Source organism: Limulus polyphemus, unplaced genomic scaffold (genome assembly GCF_000517525.1).
Source record: "Limulus polyphemus unplaced genomic scaffold, Limulus_polyphemus-2.1.2 Scaffold2021, whole genome shotgun sequence".
NCBI classification, from domain to species: Eukaryota; Metazoa; Arthropoda; class Merostomata; order Xiphosura; family Limulidae; genus Limulus; species Limulus polyphemus.
This window is the reverse complement of record NW_013667631.1, coordinates 143,052-164,658: the sequence shown is the minus strand read 5'-3', so window position 1 is coordinate 164,658 and position 21,607 is coordinate 143,052. Positions and strand designations below refer to the sequence as shown.

The 21,607-nt window shown below is 32.0% G+C and overlaps 1 protein-coding gene across 1 annotated transcript in view; it reads right to left on the bottom strand.

Moving 5' to 3' along the window:
* LOC106465693 overlaps positions 1-21,607 on the bottom strand; it is a 94,766-nt gene that overhangs the window by 5,594 nt on the left and 67,565 nt on the right. Inside the window, exons 7-9 of the mRNA XM_013925930.2 lie at positions 20,971-21,122; positions 8,004-8,680; positions 5,602-5,719 (exon numbers count right to left, since the gene is read on the bottom strand). Of these exons, the coding sequence (XP_013781384.1) occupies positions 5,602-5,719; positions 8,004-8,680; positions 20,971-21,122 (947 nt within the window). The remainder of the gene's footprint in view (positions 1-5,601; positions 5,720-8,003; positions 8,681-20,970; positions 21,123-21,607) is intronic.

Below are 21,607 nucleotides of genomic sequence, written 5' to 3'. Positions count from 1 at the left end.
AACTGCTGATCACTGTTCAATACCAGTGGCATGGACGCCAATAATTTGCCATCTCTGCGCTTCTGATTTCCGTCTTCGTGCCCTTCTTTGGTAAAATGCTTTTGCATTCAGAAATTCGGGACTTAAATACGGATTTGATGCACGAGAAAATAGTGCATATTGGACGTGAAGAAGGGAGCAAGTTGCACGTGGGGAAAAAAATGCGCCTGATTTAAATGTCACACCTGAACGCTCACATCCTTTTAATTATGTTTGAAATATTAAAATTGCTCAACATCATGAAAATTAAAGCTTATTTTCAATAAGCAATCCTGAAAAATATTTGGAGGTGCTTAACTTTTTTCCAGGTGTATATATGCTAATTTTACTCTACTATTGATTTTCTTATTATAGACACTATTTTATCTAAGACATGGCTTACTAAAATTTGAGTTATATTCTTTCTGTATTATAAATTCAATAACATCAACATTAAAACCTCTATCATTTACATAGTTTCTAGAACCTCCTAATTCCTAAATGAATACCAAAAATTAAATCTAGGTTCAGTTCACACAAAGTTGAGGCAGTTTTGCATTCAAGTAATGATGTAAGTTTGCCTTCATCATTTCTTACAAATTTGAATCTCCAAAAAAGATTTCACGTAGCTTTCAAATATATGTATTTTAGGACATAAAACATATTAGTCAAAACTACTACAATTTATCTGTCTTTCTAAGCAAGCTAAAAATGTGTTAAATTCTGTTACTGTTCATAGTAGCCCATAAATCTGTTCAACCCATATTGAAGAATTCTCCAACTAAATGCAAAAAATACTGAAATACTTTATTTAATTCTTGTAGAGGAGATTATTTTCTTTCTTTTTGTTACAAACATGTCCATCAGCTATGTAGAGTTCATTAGCATGCATTCTTGAAAGTTAAAAAAAGATGGGACGGCTTCTTAGGTAGGTATGACAAATTCTATATTTCAGGAAATAATAAATGTAGGAGGCTCAATTTTATCTTATTGTTTATAATTTTGTATAGCTTGAATTTCTAATTGGTTAGAAACTTCAGAAGGATATTATTGAAGTTACATGTTTCTGAAGTTGAGAAATCAAAATTAAATGCATCACATGGCAGTTGGTGTCAGGGTGGAGAAAATAACACAAAATAATTATACTAAAAGAACTCTTTTTATTCAGTTAGAAAGTTCTAAAGCTTATACAAGTAAAATATGACAACTGCAAAATGAAAAGTATTTTTATTCTAAACATGAAAATCACCTTTTACTCTGACACAGAAAAGGCTTCGTAAATTCACAAATCTTCAGTAGAAATAACATATAAATAAATTTGATCTTTATGTATACAACAGCTATAATGTTACTAAAAGCGTGCCAAATTCCTTAAATATATACTCAGTAAACTCAAGAGCTATATACATTTAGTTTCACTCTTTCAAGGTGAGTCAAATTGTTCCACTATGTAATGAAAGAATTATCAGAGGACCATGTCAGCCCAAAGCTGAACAAACTTGAATTAATCACACACACAAGAATCATAATGCCAATATTTCGATTGCTTGGATGGTTGAAATAATATAAAACGAAATTAACTGGGAACCCTAATTCTGGTTACTTGATTATTTTTGAGTTATGAAACAAATGAATTAAGCTTAACAAACTTCAATTAACTGACTATAAGAATGAAAAATCATAATATTATTTTGATTAACTCAGATAATTGGAATAACGAAAAACTAACAACTGGAAACACTAACTTTAATTGATCGATGCTCTTATAATTCATTTTATTCATTTATTTCCCAGCTGTAGTAATTATTATCTATAAAATATTATTTTGCCAATCATCTCTTATGATAACTTTAGTGTTTTACTGTTTCACCATATTTTCTTATAACTAGATTTTGTTATAAACCAATGAAAGGTATGGGCTATATGTTTTGAAACAAGCATGGTAAATGTACGATGCATGGGATGAAATATATCAATCTCTGTTTTGACTGTTAGTCTGCAATATAAAACCCTATTGGAGACTTTGATCAATAAATGCTTTAAGCAATGTAGAACTTGCTTGGCCTAAATGATCTTCTTATGTCTCCCCACCTTAGTCTCTGCTCGTAGTGCTGGTAATACGAGTCTTACTTTCAACATATCTACATAGCAAAGCCACAACAGAAAAACAGCCCATGTCACTGTTTCATAAAATGCAAATTTCACTATATTTCAGTAATATGTGTTATAGATAATCTCAAACTTGTATTTCAAAATATGTATATTTGAACACTAGAAATATGAGTTATTTCTGGAAATGCTAATTGATTCTCAATGTTGTACAATTATATTGAAGACACTCTGCCATTTAAATGTGTTAAGATTTTGTAATGTCTATTGGCTACACATTCACTCAAGGTTACCCACAGTGAGATAATTACCATACAATTATTCATTAGTTGTATATTGTGGATGGCTGAGAATGAGTTTTCAGTTGTTTAGGGTACAGCATGAGGTGTTCTCTACTAGAAACAAGCAATCTTTTGCTATGGACCTTCCAAAACACAAACACTTATTAGTTATATTTACTACTTCAGAGTATGCCAAAAAATCAGAGGATACCTTGAACAATTTATTGCACTATGTACAAATTTTAATGGAACAACTCAAATACAAATACTTCATAACATACGTTTTTATGCTTGTTCATATATTATGTTTCAGACATTAGGTTTCCTCCATTGTCTAATATTTTGTATTACAACTGAACAGCTCATTATGACTTATGACAGTTGTGTTCCTCATATTTCATATATATATATATATATATACACACACTGCCACAAAAGTAATTTGGTGTAAGCAATACGTTGTGCTACATGCTAATCTTGATTCCAAGTGGATTTTGAAAGTCTTATTTATAGTTCACGAGGTTAGTGCAGATGGTATGTCTATAGCCCCCACACCATAGCTGACATTACTTATAACTTGGAGAACAATGTCTCACCACCATTTGCATAATGCCAATATTATTGTATGATTTAGGAAGAACATCAAAGCAGATGCAGTTAAAACCTAACCTACACATTGACCCATATATATATATATATATATATATATATATATATAACAGTTCATAACATCACATGTATCATTACTTCCACAATTTTTATTACATTTATAACACTTATTGAGTTATCTACTTATAATAACAGACCATTATTTCGTCTAGAATTCTTTCTTTAGGTGAATCAAAAGTCCTAATTTTTCCTATTGCTGTAAAGAATGTTTGGAATATTGAAAATCTGCTAACATAGGGTGTTTAGGTATCTTAAAGACCATTTGTTACTTGACATGGTATCATGATATATAGCTTGAATCAAATGCCATCTGCAACTATCAGTCTGAGGTAAAATGTGCTAATACAAAACTTATAGAGTACAAAAATATTACTCCAAAAATGTTTTCCTTGAAGGTTTTGCATAAATTGGTAAAAGTTTTGAGATCTAAAATATTTTGATCCAATACAGGGTGTGATATATAATTATGCACATTTATGCATTTGAATGACCTTAACTTGACTTTTATGTCATGACATCATGTCAGGTAACAAATAGCATCCAACATGCCTCATCATGTCAGCAGATTTGATATTCCAAACTTACTTCAAAATAGCAAAAACCAGATCTGACATGCCCAGTATACACATTTCAGATAAATATCAATTCATCTGTTCAAAAAAAAAAAAAAATGTATTCCCAACATCGTGATTTTCAAAATTCAGTGTCTTAAAAAATGAAATAGAAAAAGGCATAGTAGATTAATTCTCTAGCACTGCAACCACAGAATGATTCACAAAGATGACATATGTCATATATATTACAGTTGTGTAAAAACCAGTTTTGAAATTGCAATGAAAATTCAATCATAATTTTCACAAACTTCTGGAAGCCCTTATGGCATTTGAATTATGGATATGCACTCTATCAAAATATTTATGGTATGCTACATGTGGTACTTAATACTATTTGCAAAACAATATTAGTCAGTTTACTTTCATGTTATGATGCAGAGTCATAGCCTTAAATTGTAATTATTTTACCCAGAAATAGCTTCCCATAATCATATCTACTTGATTTACATTTATGTAACAAGCTATTACTGCTGCAAATAGTACACAAAATGCTCTGCAGAATCTCATACAATTTCAAATTTTTTTCACATGCACCTGTTTCAAGCTTCAGCAGGTGTTTTCCACGAATTTAGTTTGCCTATATTTACAGAATTTTGCAACACATAATAAATCAAATGAACACAAAGATGTGACCCTTTAGGCCAATCACATGCACATATTTTTCTGTACATTTGTATCTTACAGCAGACAGGGTAAAGTGAAACTGGCCTCCAGAATCCACCATTATATAATGGAAAATATTAATACTTAAGTGAGTTTTGTTAAATTATTTTAAATGCCCTGTAATGATTTTTTAGCATCCACTTAAACGTTTTTAGTTACTGTTTTGTCAGCCACATTTAACATGCTACACAACTACTTAAGTACAATAATTATACTTTAGATTATTATATCTACAACACTGAATTAACTCTTCCCACTTAGCTTGGTCCCAGGGACCGAACTCATAACCATTTTGTATTTGTTATAGTTTCTATACTATAACTTTTAATGAAGTAAGTGTATCTTCACAAAATTATATAATGCATCAAAGAACACAGAATATTAATGTGGAAAATGCAGACATAACACACACAATTTTTCTGGCTTTCTTACAATGCAACAAGAGCCATTACAAATTCATCTAAGCCAGTCGACTTGTTTGCCTGGGAATAAGGCTTGAACTAAAAGTGAAAATAATACTTCTCTGTACAGAAAACAACATAATACGTCATTTGACAGATGGAAACCTTGGATTTCTATTGGTTATAAATAATATAGTATTGAACTTTAGAGAGAACTATTGGCAATTTCTGAAAGAGAGGAAGGATGTGACAGGTGAACATTGCAACAGGGGTTTGGTTGTCCATTTGATGGCTCTGTAACCAAATAAGATTGAAGGCTATGAATATTACGCTTTGCCTAAGCGACGAAGATATTATACTAAGTAATTTACGTTAAATTTCGTCCTTTATGTAGGGGTGGTAAATAAAGACAGAGGGAATGCCTAGAGAGCAAATGACACAAAGAGATATTCTATATTTTTCTTTAAATATTGCCTTATAAAAATAAGAAGACATATACTATTAAAATATGGATTATTCGTTATGTTTTATGCTATATTTATTGGTACACTATGAAAATAATGGTTTCATTAAATTTTGAATGCAACTTACAAAAACCCTCATGACATGCACAGAGAAAGATACTCATGAAAAGAAGGTTAACATGCAAACTAGATCATTAGAAGATCAATAAATGTGATGTAGTAATACACCAAAGTTCCTTTACAATTCTTGCAAGTGGAAGCACTAAAAGAAGTCTACATATAAAAATATGCAATCTTAGGATTAAGGTCACAGTTCAATTATGTAAGTTGACAGTTTATTTACTGTTGAAGAGTCCTTTTTATTAATAACTAACATACTCACCCTCGATGACTTCCGATCACACTTGTGTGTATCTTTAAATGCATTAGAGGCAAAGTAATTATCTGGACACTGATTTATATCAAGTTCCTCCAACTTCATTGACACCGTTACTGCACCCCTGCATAAAATGAAGTGATGTATGACAAATTCACTTACAACTGTAAGTAACATTTCAAATTTATATATTACATGTATAACTGCAAGTGTTTCAATAATGTACTGTAAAGTATATCACACAGCTGTTGAAATCCCTATACAACACTATAGCTATAACAAAATTACAACAGCTATGACTAACAGAGGTACAAGTTAATGTGAACTGCCACAATAATAAAAATGTCTGTAAAAACAAATATTAAAATGAGTTAAACCTACTTGACAAAAACTATGCATGGTTGTCATAGATATTATGAGAAAAAAAAATCCAGGACTTAATACTATCTATTTCATACATATCTTTACTAAATTTAAAAAGTGGTTCCTCTGCATTGGGATGATAAAATTTAAATAAAGGTAACAACAACTGATAATTTAATTGCATTATGATCTTGCAATTTTTTTTTCAAATAATAAAATAGTAAAGCCTGAAAACTTAGGTATTTTTTGTTTTATTTCAAAATACAAATTATTATTTGAAGATATATGTATATATATCATTAGGGTGTCTAAGTTCTAGGGCTTTAAAAAAAATCCAGGTCTTCTTCAGGAGTGAAATTTTACAAATTATTATTTGAAGATTTGCCACTAATATATAGCATTAGGGTGTCTAAGTTCTAGGACTTTTAAGAAAAAAAAAATTCCAGGTCTTCTCCAGGACTTTTTCAGGAGTGAACTTTTTTCCATGACTTGTGTGAACCATGAATATGTAATGTAGGGTCAATAATAAAAAACGTTTACAATATCAGTTTTAAAAAATTATTAATTTCTTATTTTATATTTTGTGTAAAAGGCTTTTTTCATGAGCACTTAATGTAACTCTTTCAAACTTACCTAAAATAAAAACTTTCCAATTATTTCATTTCATGTCAAAACAAAATTACTTCATGTAATACTGTTTCTGATAGAACATAAAAAAACTGGAAATAAAGTGAATTTTACAAGATATTTTTGCATTAAAATTTTAAATATCAGCAAGTTTTATGGGTAGTAATTTAGGCAGTTCATTAATTAAGACATTGTTCTGTTTTCAAACAATTAATATTTTCAACTGTGTAAGAACTGAACCAAAACAGACTATTAGAGCACATGTTGGAATATTTATGCATTTATTTGAAATACTCTTTATAATTGTATCTTGAAACGCAAACTAACTTTAAAAAAATATTACATCTACATGTGATACATAATATTTCAAATTATATTCTAAACCCTGTGCTGCATAGTGCTTCAAGATGTTGCTACTGAGAGGAGAGTGATGTACCACTGTCCTGGCAAAAAAAATGCAATAGGCGAGTCTACTACTGCTTTATTCCCAATTGTAACAAACATCCTTATTCTAATATTATTTAATACATGCTGATGATATTTTAAGTTATCTATATATATTTGTTTTTGAATGTCACATTACTTTTAGGTATTTTATTTTTGAAGAAACTCCTATGTGCTGAACTACAACTTTTTGTCAACAAATTACATTATGCAATTAATACTTATGTTCTTAGGATTTTCAGAGGTTCATCAAGAAATATGTATATGCTTATTTTGAAGCTTTCTCTTCTAGAAAGAACATGTACACAATGAAAAAATGTCTTTTTCTGATTAAGAATTTCAAAATAAAGGATTTACTGTCAACAGCTGCTTGGTTTATACAATGGGTACTATGCTTTACAGCTTGCTATTTTCTTTCACATAACAAGCCATATTACCCACCAACACATCCTTTTTTGGTGTAAGTGCTTCCATAAAAGATATCATTTGTAACTCACTCTCAAATTTAGACAAATATAAATTGAACAAATTGAAACAATTCATTCACTCAATGATTTCTACAATGAAGCAGTATTAATAATTATCAATTATGGGTGTTAAAATAGGGTTGACTGAAGAAACAAAACAAGAACATTTCAGGGATTTTAGCTATGAAGACAGTTTCTCATGTTTCTCACAATATTAAAACACAAAATTCCAAATCAGTAGTGAATAATTTTGTTTGTGGATACAATAACATTGGTTATCTTCACCAAAATAACTAGAATCAAAATATACTTGGAAGAACAAACCTCCCAAGTATAAAGAAAAATACTAATTGAATAACTGACTCTTAGATGCCCAGTTCTTATGTAGAACACAATATAAAGCTGCACTATAACACAACAATGTATAAATACTCTGGGAATATGTTTTACAGAAACATGCTGTTACACCTCTAATTTTAAGTGTTCAAAAATATATTTTCCACTTACTTGAACTCAAGACGACTTTTGATTTTATCCCAACCAAAGAATGGGGCTGCATATGTTACCAACCACTCATTATGAAACCCTTTACAGTCAAAGTATGGTGATGTCCAGTAGCCATGCTGAATGTCAGCAGCCTTATACTGAAGAGGGTAGTGGTCATATCTAATGGGATAGTGTCCTGAAGAATTGTAACGAATCATTATCTTTGTTGTGTATGTTTCAAGATCATCAGTGTTAGTCAACCATCGCACCTTCAAGTGTTGGAACCAGTCCTTATTCAAATACATCTTACTTCCTCTATGCCTTGCCATGTCTTCCACAAAAAAATTCTGTGTGTTACGCTTAGTGCGGTAAGCATATGGGGCAAACAGTGTTCGATTAGGAAACTGATTACGATTGAAGAAAACTCCACAACCAACAATTTTTTCATTAGCTATAACATTAGCCAGTACTTCCCCAATAACTTGATCTTCATTTAATGGTCGATCAGGAACTCTAAACTCTGCAAATAGCTCTTCGGGGTCAATGATTTGTTGCATGGCCGATATAAAGTTAGCAAGTCTGATAGCTGTTCTGGCCTCATTTTCCAGCTGATTCTCTTTCCCAAAAGCTATGTCCCCTTTCAGGATCAAACTTTCTGGATTTTCTTCAGCAATTTTCTCACAAGTGAATCTGTTTACCTACACAATACATATTACACATTTAAAAAAAAACATGCTACGAATGAACCTATCTATTATGTAACATTTGAAGGAAGTTTTTTTGGCTTCCTTCTTTATCATACATTATGAATACACTCACTTTCATTTTAGCCATTCATTATACTTTCTTAGAATTAAATATTTAACCTATATCTATCTTTATTCATCTAATGATTTTAATTTTCTGCAATGCGGTTTAGCAATTTTCTTTGAGTGGATGGCATTGTTAGAATAACAGTATTTTTAGCATTATTATTTAAACATTATTATAATGTATTCCACATCTAAGAATACTGTTGTATATGAAGAAAAGTGCAAGGGTCGACAAAAGAAGGGTTAGTTTCTTACAATTGTTTATCACTCTATTGTCTTTGTGTGCATAAATGTTGAAGACGGTATTCCTTAAATAACAAAAACTGAATAAAAATATCACTGTCATAAAGAAAAGAAGTGTTACTAGGATGGAAGGAAAAACAAGCACAGTCCAGAATCTGCATCAGGCTCATGAAAAAGTGCTATATCTGTGTAGTGTGGCTAGAGCACATCAGACTGTACATGGTGGACCAACTCCAGTCCAAAACCAGGTGGCTCCAGGAATGTGTCATCTAGACTACTATAGGGGGGTTCCTATCATCTTTATCTTAAGTCCAATGAAGCAGAATGGAAATTTATCACTGGAACTGCAACTGAGTGAGAAACTATGTTGGCTGGTTCTTCACCACATCTGGACAGCAGTAGGATGAACTGTACTACATGGATAGAACATCAATGCCCTATTCTCTATTAAGTGGAATCAGTCACACTTAGGAAGCAGCCTCCATGGTCCAACAACACCCCAGTGGCTAGGAACTGGTAAGAGGCAAGAACTCCCAGGCTCAACTAGAAGAAAAGGGGGAGGGGAGACCATAGGAGTGCAATCACCATAAGACAGTGCAATAGGTGACCTCAAAAACCATATTTTTAAAAGCAGGTCAGCACTAGGTTCTAAACTAGTCATGGAGAATGCCTTGCCTGCTTTACTCATGATAACCCATGAGTGGGTATGGTCTATATTGGCCCTTATTTAGGAGAATGAGCATTGTGAGGAAACCTAGAGCAGTCTTATGGAACACCCCATCTCACGAGTGAGCTTTATATCAGGCCTTGATGGCCTTACATTATGCAAATTTTGGATAAGTATACTGTAGCAGGCCACAATTGCAACTGAGTGAATCCAGTGAGGCAAAAGTTTAAAATAAAGGAAAAAGAACTAAGTTAGATACAGTAAAAGATGTGGAGAATAGTGAATGGAGATAGTCCATAGCCCAATGAAGGAGACATGGCCAAATAATGAAGATAGTGTGCAACAAAGGCATGAGGAGCTGTCCACATGCCAGCCCAATCTTTTCCAATGGATGTTAGAAGTGGGCAGCCAAACAGAATGTAATGAACTTGATGAAGGACTTCTGGAATTGCTAATGTGAATCTCCATCCAACAAAGAATATGCTGAGCTGATGAATTCATCCAGAGAAGGTAAAAAGAAAAATAATGCACGCAGAAGAAATAATAGAAAAAAATTAAAAGACTAGACCAGGAATCAAAAAAGAAGTGCATACCAAATAACAATGGAACACATGTACATAACAAAGAACACAATCAGGATCCAGGCAGAAAGACAGATGAGAAACAGAAGGGAGAGAAACAAGTGTGAATACACAGTCCCCCTCATGTGTCGCAGATGGTTGAGGAAAAAAAGGACAATTAGGATGGAGAATGGCATAGGTGCAATGAAAAAGAATATGTGAAAAAAACAATGACTTACACATCAGAATGCTAACAACTACAGGAAAAAGGATGAAGAAATAAGCTTTAAGGAAGAGATGATCTAAGGAACAGGAAGCCAAAGGGTCCCAGTCAGCTAAAAGAAGAGGAAGGGCAATGGAGGTGAAAAGAATGAATGAGTATAGTACAGTCCAGGGAAGCAAAAAAAAACTAAGTTGTAATGGGAAAACCAAAAAGTAGTAAAAAGAAATGTCTGGTAAAAATCAATAATTGAATCAGAGAAGCACTAGGCAAAGAGCCTACTGAAGTACATATACAAATGGGGAATGGAAGGATGAGGAGGAGGAAAATAATGATATAGTGACCAAGGACAAAATGACACCACTGATTCACCAATACAACACATGAAGAGTCCTGAACATAGTTTACGAGACCAGACAATTATGAAAGAGTGAAGTACAAAGCTGAAGAAGAAGAAAGTAGGAGAAGGGAAGAGGAAAACAGAAAATTCAACAGATGAAACCATGATTGAGCAAGCCAGTGGGGCACTACCAGAAGGATCTGACAAGAAGAGTCCCAAATAAGGGAAGATATGAATAGGGGTAAACCAAAGAGAAGAGTTGGATCAGTCCTGATTAAATGATAGATGCAAAACAGGAGATGAGAAGAGGGGATGCTTGGTATTGTAGTACATGTCTAAGGCATCAGTGTGAGGAGTGCCCAGACAAGTGCAATGCATTTGAAAAACACAAGAATTGATGGACCCCTCTGTGTGAAAAATCTTTTCTGGCCATAAGAGAGAATTTGTTGTAAGATTCAGAGTACCCAGTACATTACAGGCCACAAGGTGGACATGCAGAGAATGGGCCCAGGAGAAGATGTCAATGTTTCTGAAATGGAGAAAGTGAACCTGAGTGCTCCCTGGTAATTGATACAGCATACCACAGAGAAGTTTTCCATATGAATTATTACCAAATGGCCATGTACCACTGGAAGAAAATGATCCAAAGACCAACATACCTCTAAGAGCTCCAGGAGGTTAACATGAAGAGCAATTCTACCAGGTTCCATTGACCCAAAACCTCAAAGCAGTCAAGATAAGCACTCCAACCCTATCAGGGAAACATCTGTAAAACAATAAAGATTCGGATGAGAGGGGAGAAGAGGAACACCCTCTGGAGTAATGGTTCTGTCAAGACACCAGATTATAATGTCATGTAGGCATGGCAGAAGATAGATAACAAAGGACAAGGGATCCTCACAGAGGTTCCATGGATTGTGCAGCGTGCACTGTAAAAGATGCATATGAACAAGTCCCAAGGGAGTAAATAGTGCTTTGTAAGCCCCCAAAAGTGATGGAACCTCCCATTCAGGAAGAGGAGGAGAGGATAAAACTGTGAAACCAAACTCATTATGGCCCATCAATGAAGCAGAGAAGGCTAAGCTTTGCAGGGATGGGTAATGAAGAAGAGAGTCAAGTGAACCAGATACTATGTGAGCTTGAGATGAGACCTCTCCAGCCTGACCCATCAACCAAAACAAGTTGCCTCCAAAAGAAGAGTATGTTCATAGGAGTCCTGGTAGGATGGAGTGAAATCCCAGAGAAAGATGAGAAACCTGTTCAATAGTATCCTTGGCCAACATGTCTGAAACCATCACTGAAAGACATTGAAACTCATGGAAGAGGAAAGGAAATAAGAACATGATACAATGGAGAAGGCGGGGAAAAAACAGAGAGTAAGACCCTCATATAAAACTTGTAGCATGCAACAGTTGGCCACAAACAGAAGCCTTAGACAGGAGAGAGAGAGAGAGAGAGAGAGTAGAGAAGGTAACATACCTGAGAAATCATGTCCAGAAATTATGAACAAGATCCACAAAAGAATTGGTAGATTTGGCAAAAGGAGGTGTGGGAAAAAGACTGTCAAAATCCTCTTTGTCAGAAACAGGATTTATAGGAGGTGGTATATCAGGTTCAGTAGAATGTCCAGGTCACATGAAAGAATTCATCTCCCATTGCACAAAAGCCATCAATTCTTTAACAGAGAAAAAGGAACCCAACACAATATTAATTGTTTGTCTAATGCGAACAACATCTTGTTCTCTGACATGAGACAAAGTGGAAGTTACCATCACTTGTAAATTTATAATGTGGAAATAAAAAGCCACAAAATCTGGAGATGCAGAAATGTTTGAAAACTAAAATTCAAATTTAATATTTCCATGACAATTGGTATTTTTGGAGATACTTTCCCCAAAAAAACATCAATATAAAAAACAAAACAAAAAACCACACACGATCACTAAATCAAGAAGTAATTATTGAACAATCAGTATAGTGAAAGTCAACTGCATTAGGAGGGAATGTCACATTCCTATTGGTTGAGGGTTGTCATATGATCATTTGCATATAAGGACATGGCAATATCATAGAGAAACACACAAGTTCAGGTGGGTGCCTCAAGGCTTGTGGTGAGCAAAAAAGTTAGCATATAGCAGGAAGCACTGAATTGGGAATGCTATATGTGAGAAGAGGTTACATACTGTATCAGAAGTAAACACATCTCTGAAAGGCATCTTCACCAAATTTGGCAAGCTTTTAGTAAACATTACAAGGATGTTTTACACAGAAAATAAGATTTTATTATACAGTATTCCTACAAAAGATTTGGCTGTGAATTTACAAAGCCTCTACAACATCAATCTGAGTGATTTTATGTAAAAAAATAAAAATACTTCTTTTCATCTTACAGTTTTCAAATTTCATTTGCATTCTCTAAAACCTTCTAAATGAACATCAACATTTTTTCAGTTAAAATCTATATATTATCTGCTATTTTCTCTACTCTAATACTATACACGACTCAATTGATTTCACCAATTTTGTAACACCACAAAACCAATCTTTCTTGCCCTTTTCTTCTTTCTAGAATGGCTGCAAATTATAATAAAAAAATTTCAATTATTTATTCTAAATAGCTCAAAATTTATAACACTTTACACCTGTTATTTAATTTTATCCTTATATTGCTCTTTGTACTTTTGTCAAACTAATAACCCCATTATACAAACCATAAATCACACAGCGTGTGGCTCAAGTTATGGTATTTAATGAATCCTGTACAAGCCACTTGTAATCATACTTCATGGAAAAATTGTCTTATGATTTTTTTCATTATCAAATCTAATAAGTTTTTAATTTTTACATTTTAATTACTTTTATAACAACAGATAAAAAATATACATAAAAAATATGTTTGGCTTGTTGTTTTTTGCTGTCATCCCACCAATGAAACTTAATTCTTGTTTCTTGTAACAAGAACTCTATTTATTTGTTTGTTTGTTTTGAATTTCATGCTAGCCATCCCTAATTTAGCAGTGTAAGACTAAAAGGAAGGCAACTAGTCATCACGACCCACTGCCAACTCTTGGGCTACTCTTTTACCAACAAATAGTGAGATTGACCATCACATTATAATGCCCCCATTGCTGAAAGGACGAACATGTTTGGTGTGACGGGGGTTCAAACCTGCGACCCTCAGATTGCGAGTCAAACGCCCTAGCCACCTTGCCCTATTTATTTGAAATATGCACTTAAGAGTACAAAATGATGACATGCACAAAGCAACCAATGTTCTATAACTATTATAATTTAACTGGCTTTCTAACTAAAGCATAAATGCCTTAAAATAACTCCCTTAGTTGTTCATTTTGAACTCAGTGATAGCAAACTTTCAATCTGTAGGAAAATAACTAAACATTTCTAATAAAAACAGGGTAGCATTACATGTCATTCAGTACATTAAACTACTATCTTTCTATGGGTCATAAACAATGTAATAGCAAATGTCAGAGAGAGATATTGGCAATCTGTGAAAGACAAGTTAGCGTAGAACTGATTTGAATTTCTAGTTTATTTCCCTGTAAAGAGAGAATATTAGAGATTATAAAAATCAGACTATGCCTTAGTGATATCTATAAAACAAGTAATTTTCATTAAACTCAGGATATCATACAGAAGTGATGAAGCAACAGAAAATGGACAGAACAAACATCATGTTACACATACAAGCAGAGATAGAGAATTTATTTAAATATTTACTTTTGAAATTAACAAATTAAATCTTATATAATATTAGAATATGCTTTACTAGTTAAGTTTTGATGCCAAGTTTACTTGTATACATTAATAATAAAGTAGCTTAATTAAATTTTGAAGGTAATTCTGTAAAAAGTCATGGCATACACACTTTTACCTACCTGTGACCTTTTACCAAAGTGAATGAAGACTTATAGGTTTTTGAGTGACTGATAGATAAGGATTTTTGCTATTAAACAATATGTAATATATCATGTAATATATTTTTTGTACATGTAACCAACAGCTTCTTCTGTTTCAGGGAAATCTTCAGGTCATCTGTTGCAAAATGTGTGTGGAAACTGTGGATTATTTGTAATAATCATATAGTCCTTCCTTACTAGAGTGTGAACAAATAAGTACCGGAAGGATTTCATAAAACTGTCTAATCTATATATTGATGATATATTACAGGCTTCACACACTTGAACCCATAATGTAACATGAAAACCACAGCAGTCTACACTAATCAGTACATGAAGGTTTGTACTAAGGTTCTTTTGGGTTTTTCAAAAAGACATCATAAAATTTCCAGTTAGTACTAAGCCCATCCAGAGAAAATTGCAATATGTATGCAGCATTCAATTTAAAAGAACCTATATTTTTTTTATCAGACCTTGCATGAAAAAATTTCAAATCAAAATGCCAAATTATAACTTTCTTCCTTTAACCCCAATAGTAAGTCAATTCACTCTTCCTGGAGTACTTTATTCAAAGATTCATAAAAAAACACAAATTATGTGGTTCCTAATTCTCTGATCTTGTTCAGAAAATCATCATAATAGAAAGCAAGACCTTATTGGATAAGATAGAAACATCTTGTAAAGTCACAAAAAATGTTTTAATCATTGTACTGTTCAAAAAAAACATTTGAAAAATTTGATCAGCTGATAGCACTTGTAGAACAGAAGCAATAACGAAATAGTTTTAATAGCCAAAATATTTCTGTACTTAACACATAATCTTAGATAATACAGCTGAAATGTGCAGTGCCTAATCTAGCTTGTGGTTAAGTGTGGTGGTGGTATTACAACTGTGCCTGATCACATTCTTAAAAGACTTTTTGCACTGACATTTTATTGTTGGTAAACACTAATAATGCTTAACAGTATATCTGTAGAAAACTAACACATGCCAACTCATCACTTAAATTTGTTTCATCTAAGAAATTTGTCACTACAACCACATTTATGAACTATTTCCATACAGGCTTAGCCATTTTGACTGACCTTATAATCACCAGGTAACCACAAAAGTATCCATACTACAACATTTAAAACAGTACGTTCATCTTCATAAAACTTGGCAAGTTTTTAGTATTCATTACCCCCTCCAAAGTCTTCTGTACCACCCAAAAAATAAAAATTTTAACTACGTATTTTCACTAAAGATTTGTATGTATGTGTATATGTATAATATAATATATATATATATATATGGAGCCAGTGTTGATTAGTCCAAGTGTTAGGTGATTTCCTTGTTAAGATTATGACTGCTTTCATCAAAGTTTTCAAATTTCATTTATATAACCTCTAAAACCTATATGAATATCAAACGTTTTTTAAGTAAAACTTTATATTTTATATGTTGATTTGACCAACCTTCTAACAATCACAAAAATAAATCAATCTAAATTACCCTTTTTCTTTCTAGAATGACTGCACATTGTAACAGAAAACTACAATTGTTTATCTTAAATAGTTTAACGCTCATAACAGTCTAAATCTGCTTCTATTTAATTTTACGTTTTATTGCATTTTGAACCATGTCAAACTAATAATCCCACAACAAAAGCTGTAAATCACTTGGCAAACAGGTAGCTCAAGTTATTTTACTGAATGATGAAGGCACAAGCTACTTGCAAGCATATCTTGAAGAAATTTAAGTTCCTTTTTTTTACATTGTAGTTTGTTTATAACAATCAATAAAATATATATAAAAAACAAGAAATGCAGTATTTACATTTGGTCTCTTATTTTTTACTGTCATCTTGCCAATGAAACTTAAGCCTACTTTTCATTTTGTACTAGTACATCAAAAACGTTTAATTTATTTCAATATGCTCCTAACAAGACAAAGCAAACATTATCCTATATCTACTATAATTTAACTGGATTTCTAACTAAAGTATAAGTGCCTTAACCCTATGACCAAAGGTGCACTCCTCAAATTCCTTTCTGCGCACCTCACAAAGTGTTACTGAGTTACATTCCAAATTTAATTATAACTCTTTACTATCACTGTATTTTAATGAAATTATTATTATCAAGTAAGTTATAGTTGAAAGTTTTTATCATCTTAGTTTTTACTTCTTTATTTCAAAAGAGACACTGAAAACAATAACGAAAACTTCTCGTTTTGTTGTCAGATGATGCATGAGCTATAATTTTGAACTTTCACAAAGTATAAGTAGAGTCATACAACTGTAGTCTTGTACACTTGTCTGGACACTAATATATGTTTATTTGTCCTAATGACATGTGTATTTCAAAGTTATTTGGCTAAATGCAGTAGAAACAAGTAATAAATTTTATCAACCCCTGATGGGTGCCATGCCAATCTTCTATACTTAGCCTTGAGCTTTGTGTAGTAAGTACATATAGCACATACACGTTTATAGTCATTAGAAAGGGCTCATTTTACACTACAAGGATGGTAGCAGAAAGAAGTTGAATTGACTGAAACACTCAGAGATATAGGGGAAGTGAGCACTGCAGGTGAGCTTTTACACTCTAAAATGCAATCAGAACCATTATCTGGAACCTATTGCTCAGAGAACTGTGTTGTTAAAAGATCATATACATCAACTAAGTTATTCATGTAGCCATACTTTGGCTCATGAGATGTAACAAACAGAATTGTGACTCAATATACTAGACTTCCAGTTTTCTATATTCTAAATCCAACAGGCAGATTATATATGCCCCAGCCCACTACCCCTACCCCTTTTGCAAGTAACACAGACTTGCTACAGTTGCAGTGTTCCACTTACTAAGTAAAAGTTACAAATATAGTCAATATTACTAGGCACTACTGAATTAATGGAATTATGATGTAGATTTATATTAAAATACTATTAGATCTAGTCTAGGACTTTTCAGTTAGGCTGTATTATTGGCATTAAGACCATATAGGCTTACTATGCTTGCAGCCGGGTAAGCTTCATTTGTAGTTAACCTTACCATGCTTACAACTTACAAACAAGTTACGTTGTTATAGACTAAATCACTAACAAGTTTAGGCCTATTACAGACAAAATAAAGTGAATATAGATCTAGATCAAGTTTGATTACATTCATGACTGTACAGGAATTACTTTGAATGGATCATTGCTAACTTGGTAAGTAAATTGTGAATTATGTGATACGTACTTCACTTTGGAAAATTGATGAGCAACTATATTGTTAATATATACATGCTGCTCTACAATATTTCCAAGTTTTCCCAAAGTTACATATCAGTAAACATTCATCCGAAAATTTCAAAGTAAGCATACATTTGTAGTAGTCATTTGTTCAATAGCTTTGGGTATCGAAATTAAGAAGTCAGATTTTTCATTTTACCAATTTTATCTTTTTCAACAGATGGAAATCCATCCTGATATGGAACTCTGCCTTCTCTGACACTATAATACACCAATGGATGTTTTGAAATCGGTGCCCAGTTGTCTTCATCAGGTAGATGTAACTACTTGTACAATTGTTGGCTGCTTTGTTCACAATAGCACTTCAATTGTTTCTTACTTAAATATGTTATAGTTAATTATACATCATTTGTGTTTTAAAATTCATATTTGAAAAGTTTGATAAATTTTAAATATATCCTAATATAAACTTCATTCCACAAGTTTTAGAACACAAAGTGTGTACAAATTGATTTTGTAGGAGGCTAAAGTTTTTCTGCCATTTATACCATTCTATTGCCCACGAGTAGCTGTTGATGTGTATAAATACAAATAATTAAGGGTAAATAACAGGAAAGTAAAATAAAATATTAAAATTAAACTATTAGTGAAAAGGTAAAGACATGAAATTACGCATATGAACCAAAGAAGATATTTTAAGACTATTCTATGAAGTTAAGTACATATTTCTATTTCTTAATTTTAAATATTTCATTGCACTGTAGATTGATGATGATAGCTAGAGTTAATAATACAGTCGAGAAAATGGAAAATGAAGTATAAATATTCACCTTAAAAAAACTTTATATTCATTTAGGAGGTTCTAGAAATTATGCAAATGAAATGTGAAAACTAAGATAATAAACAGTATTTTCATATTCAAGATGAAAATCACCTTGCAAGTGAACTATTCAGAGTCCAAGTGCAAATAACTACACTAACCCTATCACTACAGGTATTCTTTACTGCGCATGACACAATGTTTTAGTGTTTTACATTAAAAATTTTATTAAACTACTTTCTGTTTATATTATACTAATTAGCATAGCATACCATCTTAGTTAATAATCAATATTTTAATATAATACAAGTTTTGAGTTCTTAATTCTATAAGGCAATATAAAAAAATTGTGAATTTCCCTAGTGTGACACATTTTCTAAAGGCATCTTCTCTATTTCATCCACCATGCCTCCAATAAGTACGAAATTAAACATAAATTACTCACCATAAAATCATCATCGCTCAGAAAAACCATAATTTTTATAGCCTTCACTTTTTTTGGAGTACAGAGCTATCAAATATAAAATCAGACCCCTCTTACCACACTCACCTACCACATCCTCTCTTTAAATTATACATTACCTATCATCAATAGAAAGCCAAGGTTTTCATCTATCAAATAACGTTTTGTATAACTTTGTATTCGGAACAGATAATTGTCAATTTTACTCAGAGTACAAGCTCTGTTCCTGAGGAAAAGCTAATGACTAGCTTAGATGAATTTGTAATGGTCCTTGTCGCATAGTTAGAAAGCCAGAAAATATTTGAGAGTTAGAGGAAATTGTCTACTTTTAGTCTTTGGTGCATTATTCAATTAAATACAAATTATTTAGTGCATTACTACAATTAGTATAAAAAAAGCAGGGTTAAGTGTCATCAACAGCAAGAGAAAAGAAGATCGGGTGCGTACTTTATTTCTTGTTTTTCATATTTATTCTTTATTTCTTATTATAAGAGTAATTATAATGTAAAAATAGGGATCTTTTTAGGTTAGTTAAGATTACATTAGGTAAAATAAATGATAATATAATAAAAATGTTTCATGAGGCATGCATGGGAGCAGCTCATAGTTGCTCATGGGTAACATAACTCGAGAGCATAACGTGAGCTGCATGTTCCTAGTCATTTACAACTTAAAATGGCATGGATAGTAGTTATGCATGGTTCTAAAGGAAAAAATGAAATTTAATTATAAATAGAGTTATACTGTTACGAGTTTAAAGCTACTTAGGATAAATGATTGTAGATTCAAGCTATATTTGAAATCATTTTAGAAAGTAAAAGAGGTAATTTAAATTTATTTCAATTTTGTTTGGGGGGGGGGGGTATGAAGTCACTCCCATGATTCCATGAATATTCATACACAATGATAACAAAATAAGTTAATTAAATTTGGAATATAACTGTAAAATGACATGACATGCATTTTGAGAGAGGATTAACTGAACATTAACAAGCACTATTAAATGTTGATGTAAGAGTTACTTTTTTAACTGGTATGGTTTAAAAGTTATTCTTTTGATAGGATTGCCTTATACGTAACAAAAATCAACAGTATCGGCAAAAAAAGCATTCACTAATAACCAAATAGTTTTAGTTCTTATTTACACCTTTGTAATAACATACGATGGAATAGAATGAAGAGAAACATTAAAAGCACTCACAAAATATATTATTATAGCTTTCACTGATATTAAGTAGTAACATGAAACACAATTATTTAAATTTTTTTACTATTAATAGCTATTGCTACTCCTATTTACATGAGATAAAAATCTGAAACTCATATCCAAACTTTAAAAATATACATTAGCTATGAATTTTAAGTGAGCTTTTCTCTTCTACACTGTTTTTGTTACTTAATCCAGAAGCTTTCAGTCACAATTTCAGCAACCATTTTTAAATGTTTCTAAAAAAAAAAGAAGTACCTAAAGACAGTTGCTGAAATTTTTACCAAATTATTATGAATTAACTAAAGAAACAATTTAGGGAGAGAAACTTAATCATGTCTTACCATACACATACCACTCAACTATGAGCCAACATAACTATATATATATTAACTATTACAGTTAAGTTCAAGTGAGACATATTACACGTTTATACTGCACTAAGCAGCAGTTTTGTAAAAATGTTTTGAAGCTACAGATTGAAATACAAATAGATAAAACATACTATTACATACTTTTCTCCTCATGTAATTTACCACAACTGTGGGATCAAGCCGTGTACTGTATGTCATATTGTCAAACCCCATAAGAGATTCTTCACGACCTATATAAAGCAGTCGTTCTTCTTCTTTTACTTTCTCCACATTTTGGGTCATGACCATTAAATCTAATAAAATCCAACAGAACAAACAGAATATCATAAATAAATCTAAACATGTTCTATATATTATAATTTTATATCCATCTTACTGTACATCTTAGTAATATCTATCTATCCATCCACACACACACACACATACCAAAATAAAAACTTTGTTGTTAACTGTGACAATAACTTTTACTCATCTAACCTTACCATTTTATGTTTTGTTGTTTTTTTATTCAGTGCTGCAGTGTTAGTCAAATTAACAAAAACAGTGAAATATTTACGGCAGAAGCATTAAGCATTTAAATGAATACCAACATATATTTCTTATCCATAAAAACTGATTTGGAAAACAGAATGAATTTTGCTAGAATAATCTATGTATTTTATTCACTTTTAACCCTTTCGATACGGGTCACAGCTGAAGGGCCATGTCATCTCATTTGTTGACTAACATTCGAAATTTTATTGAACTACTATTTCATGAATTTATGTCAATAAGTTTG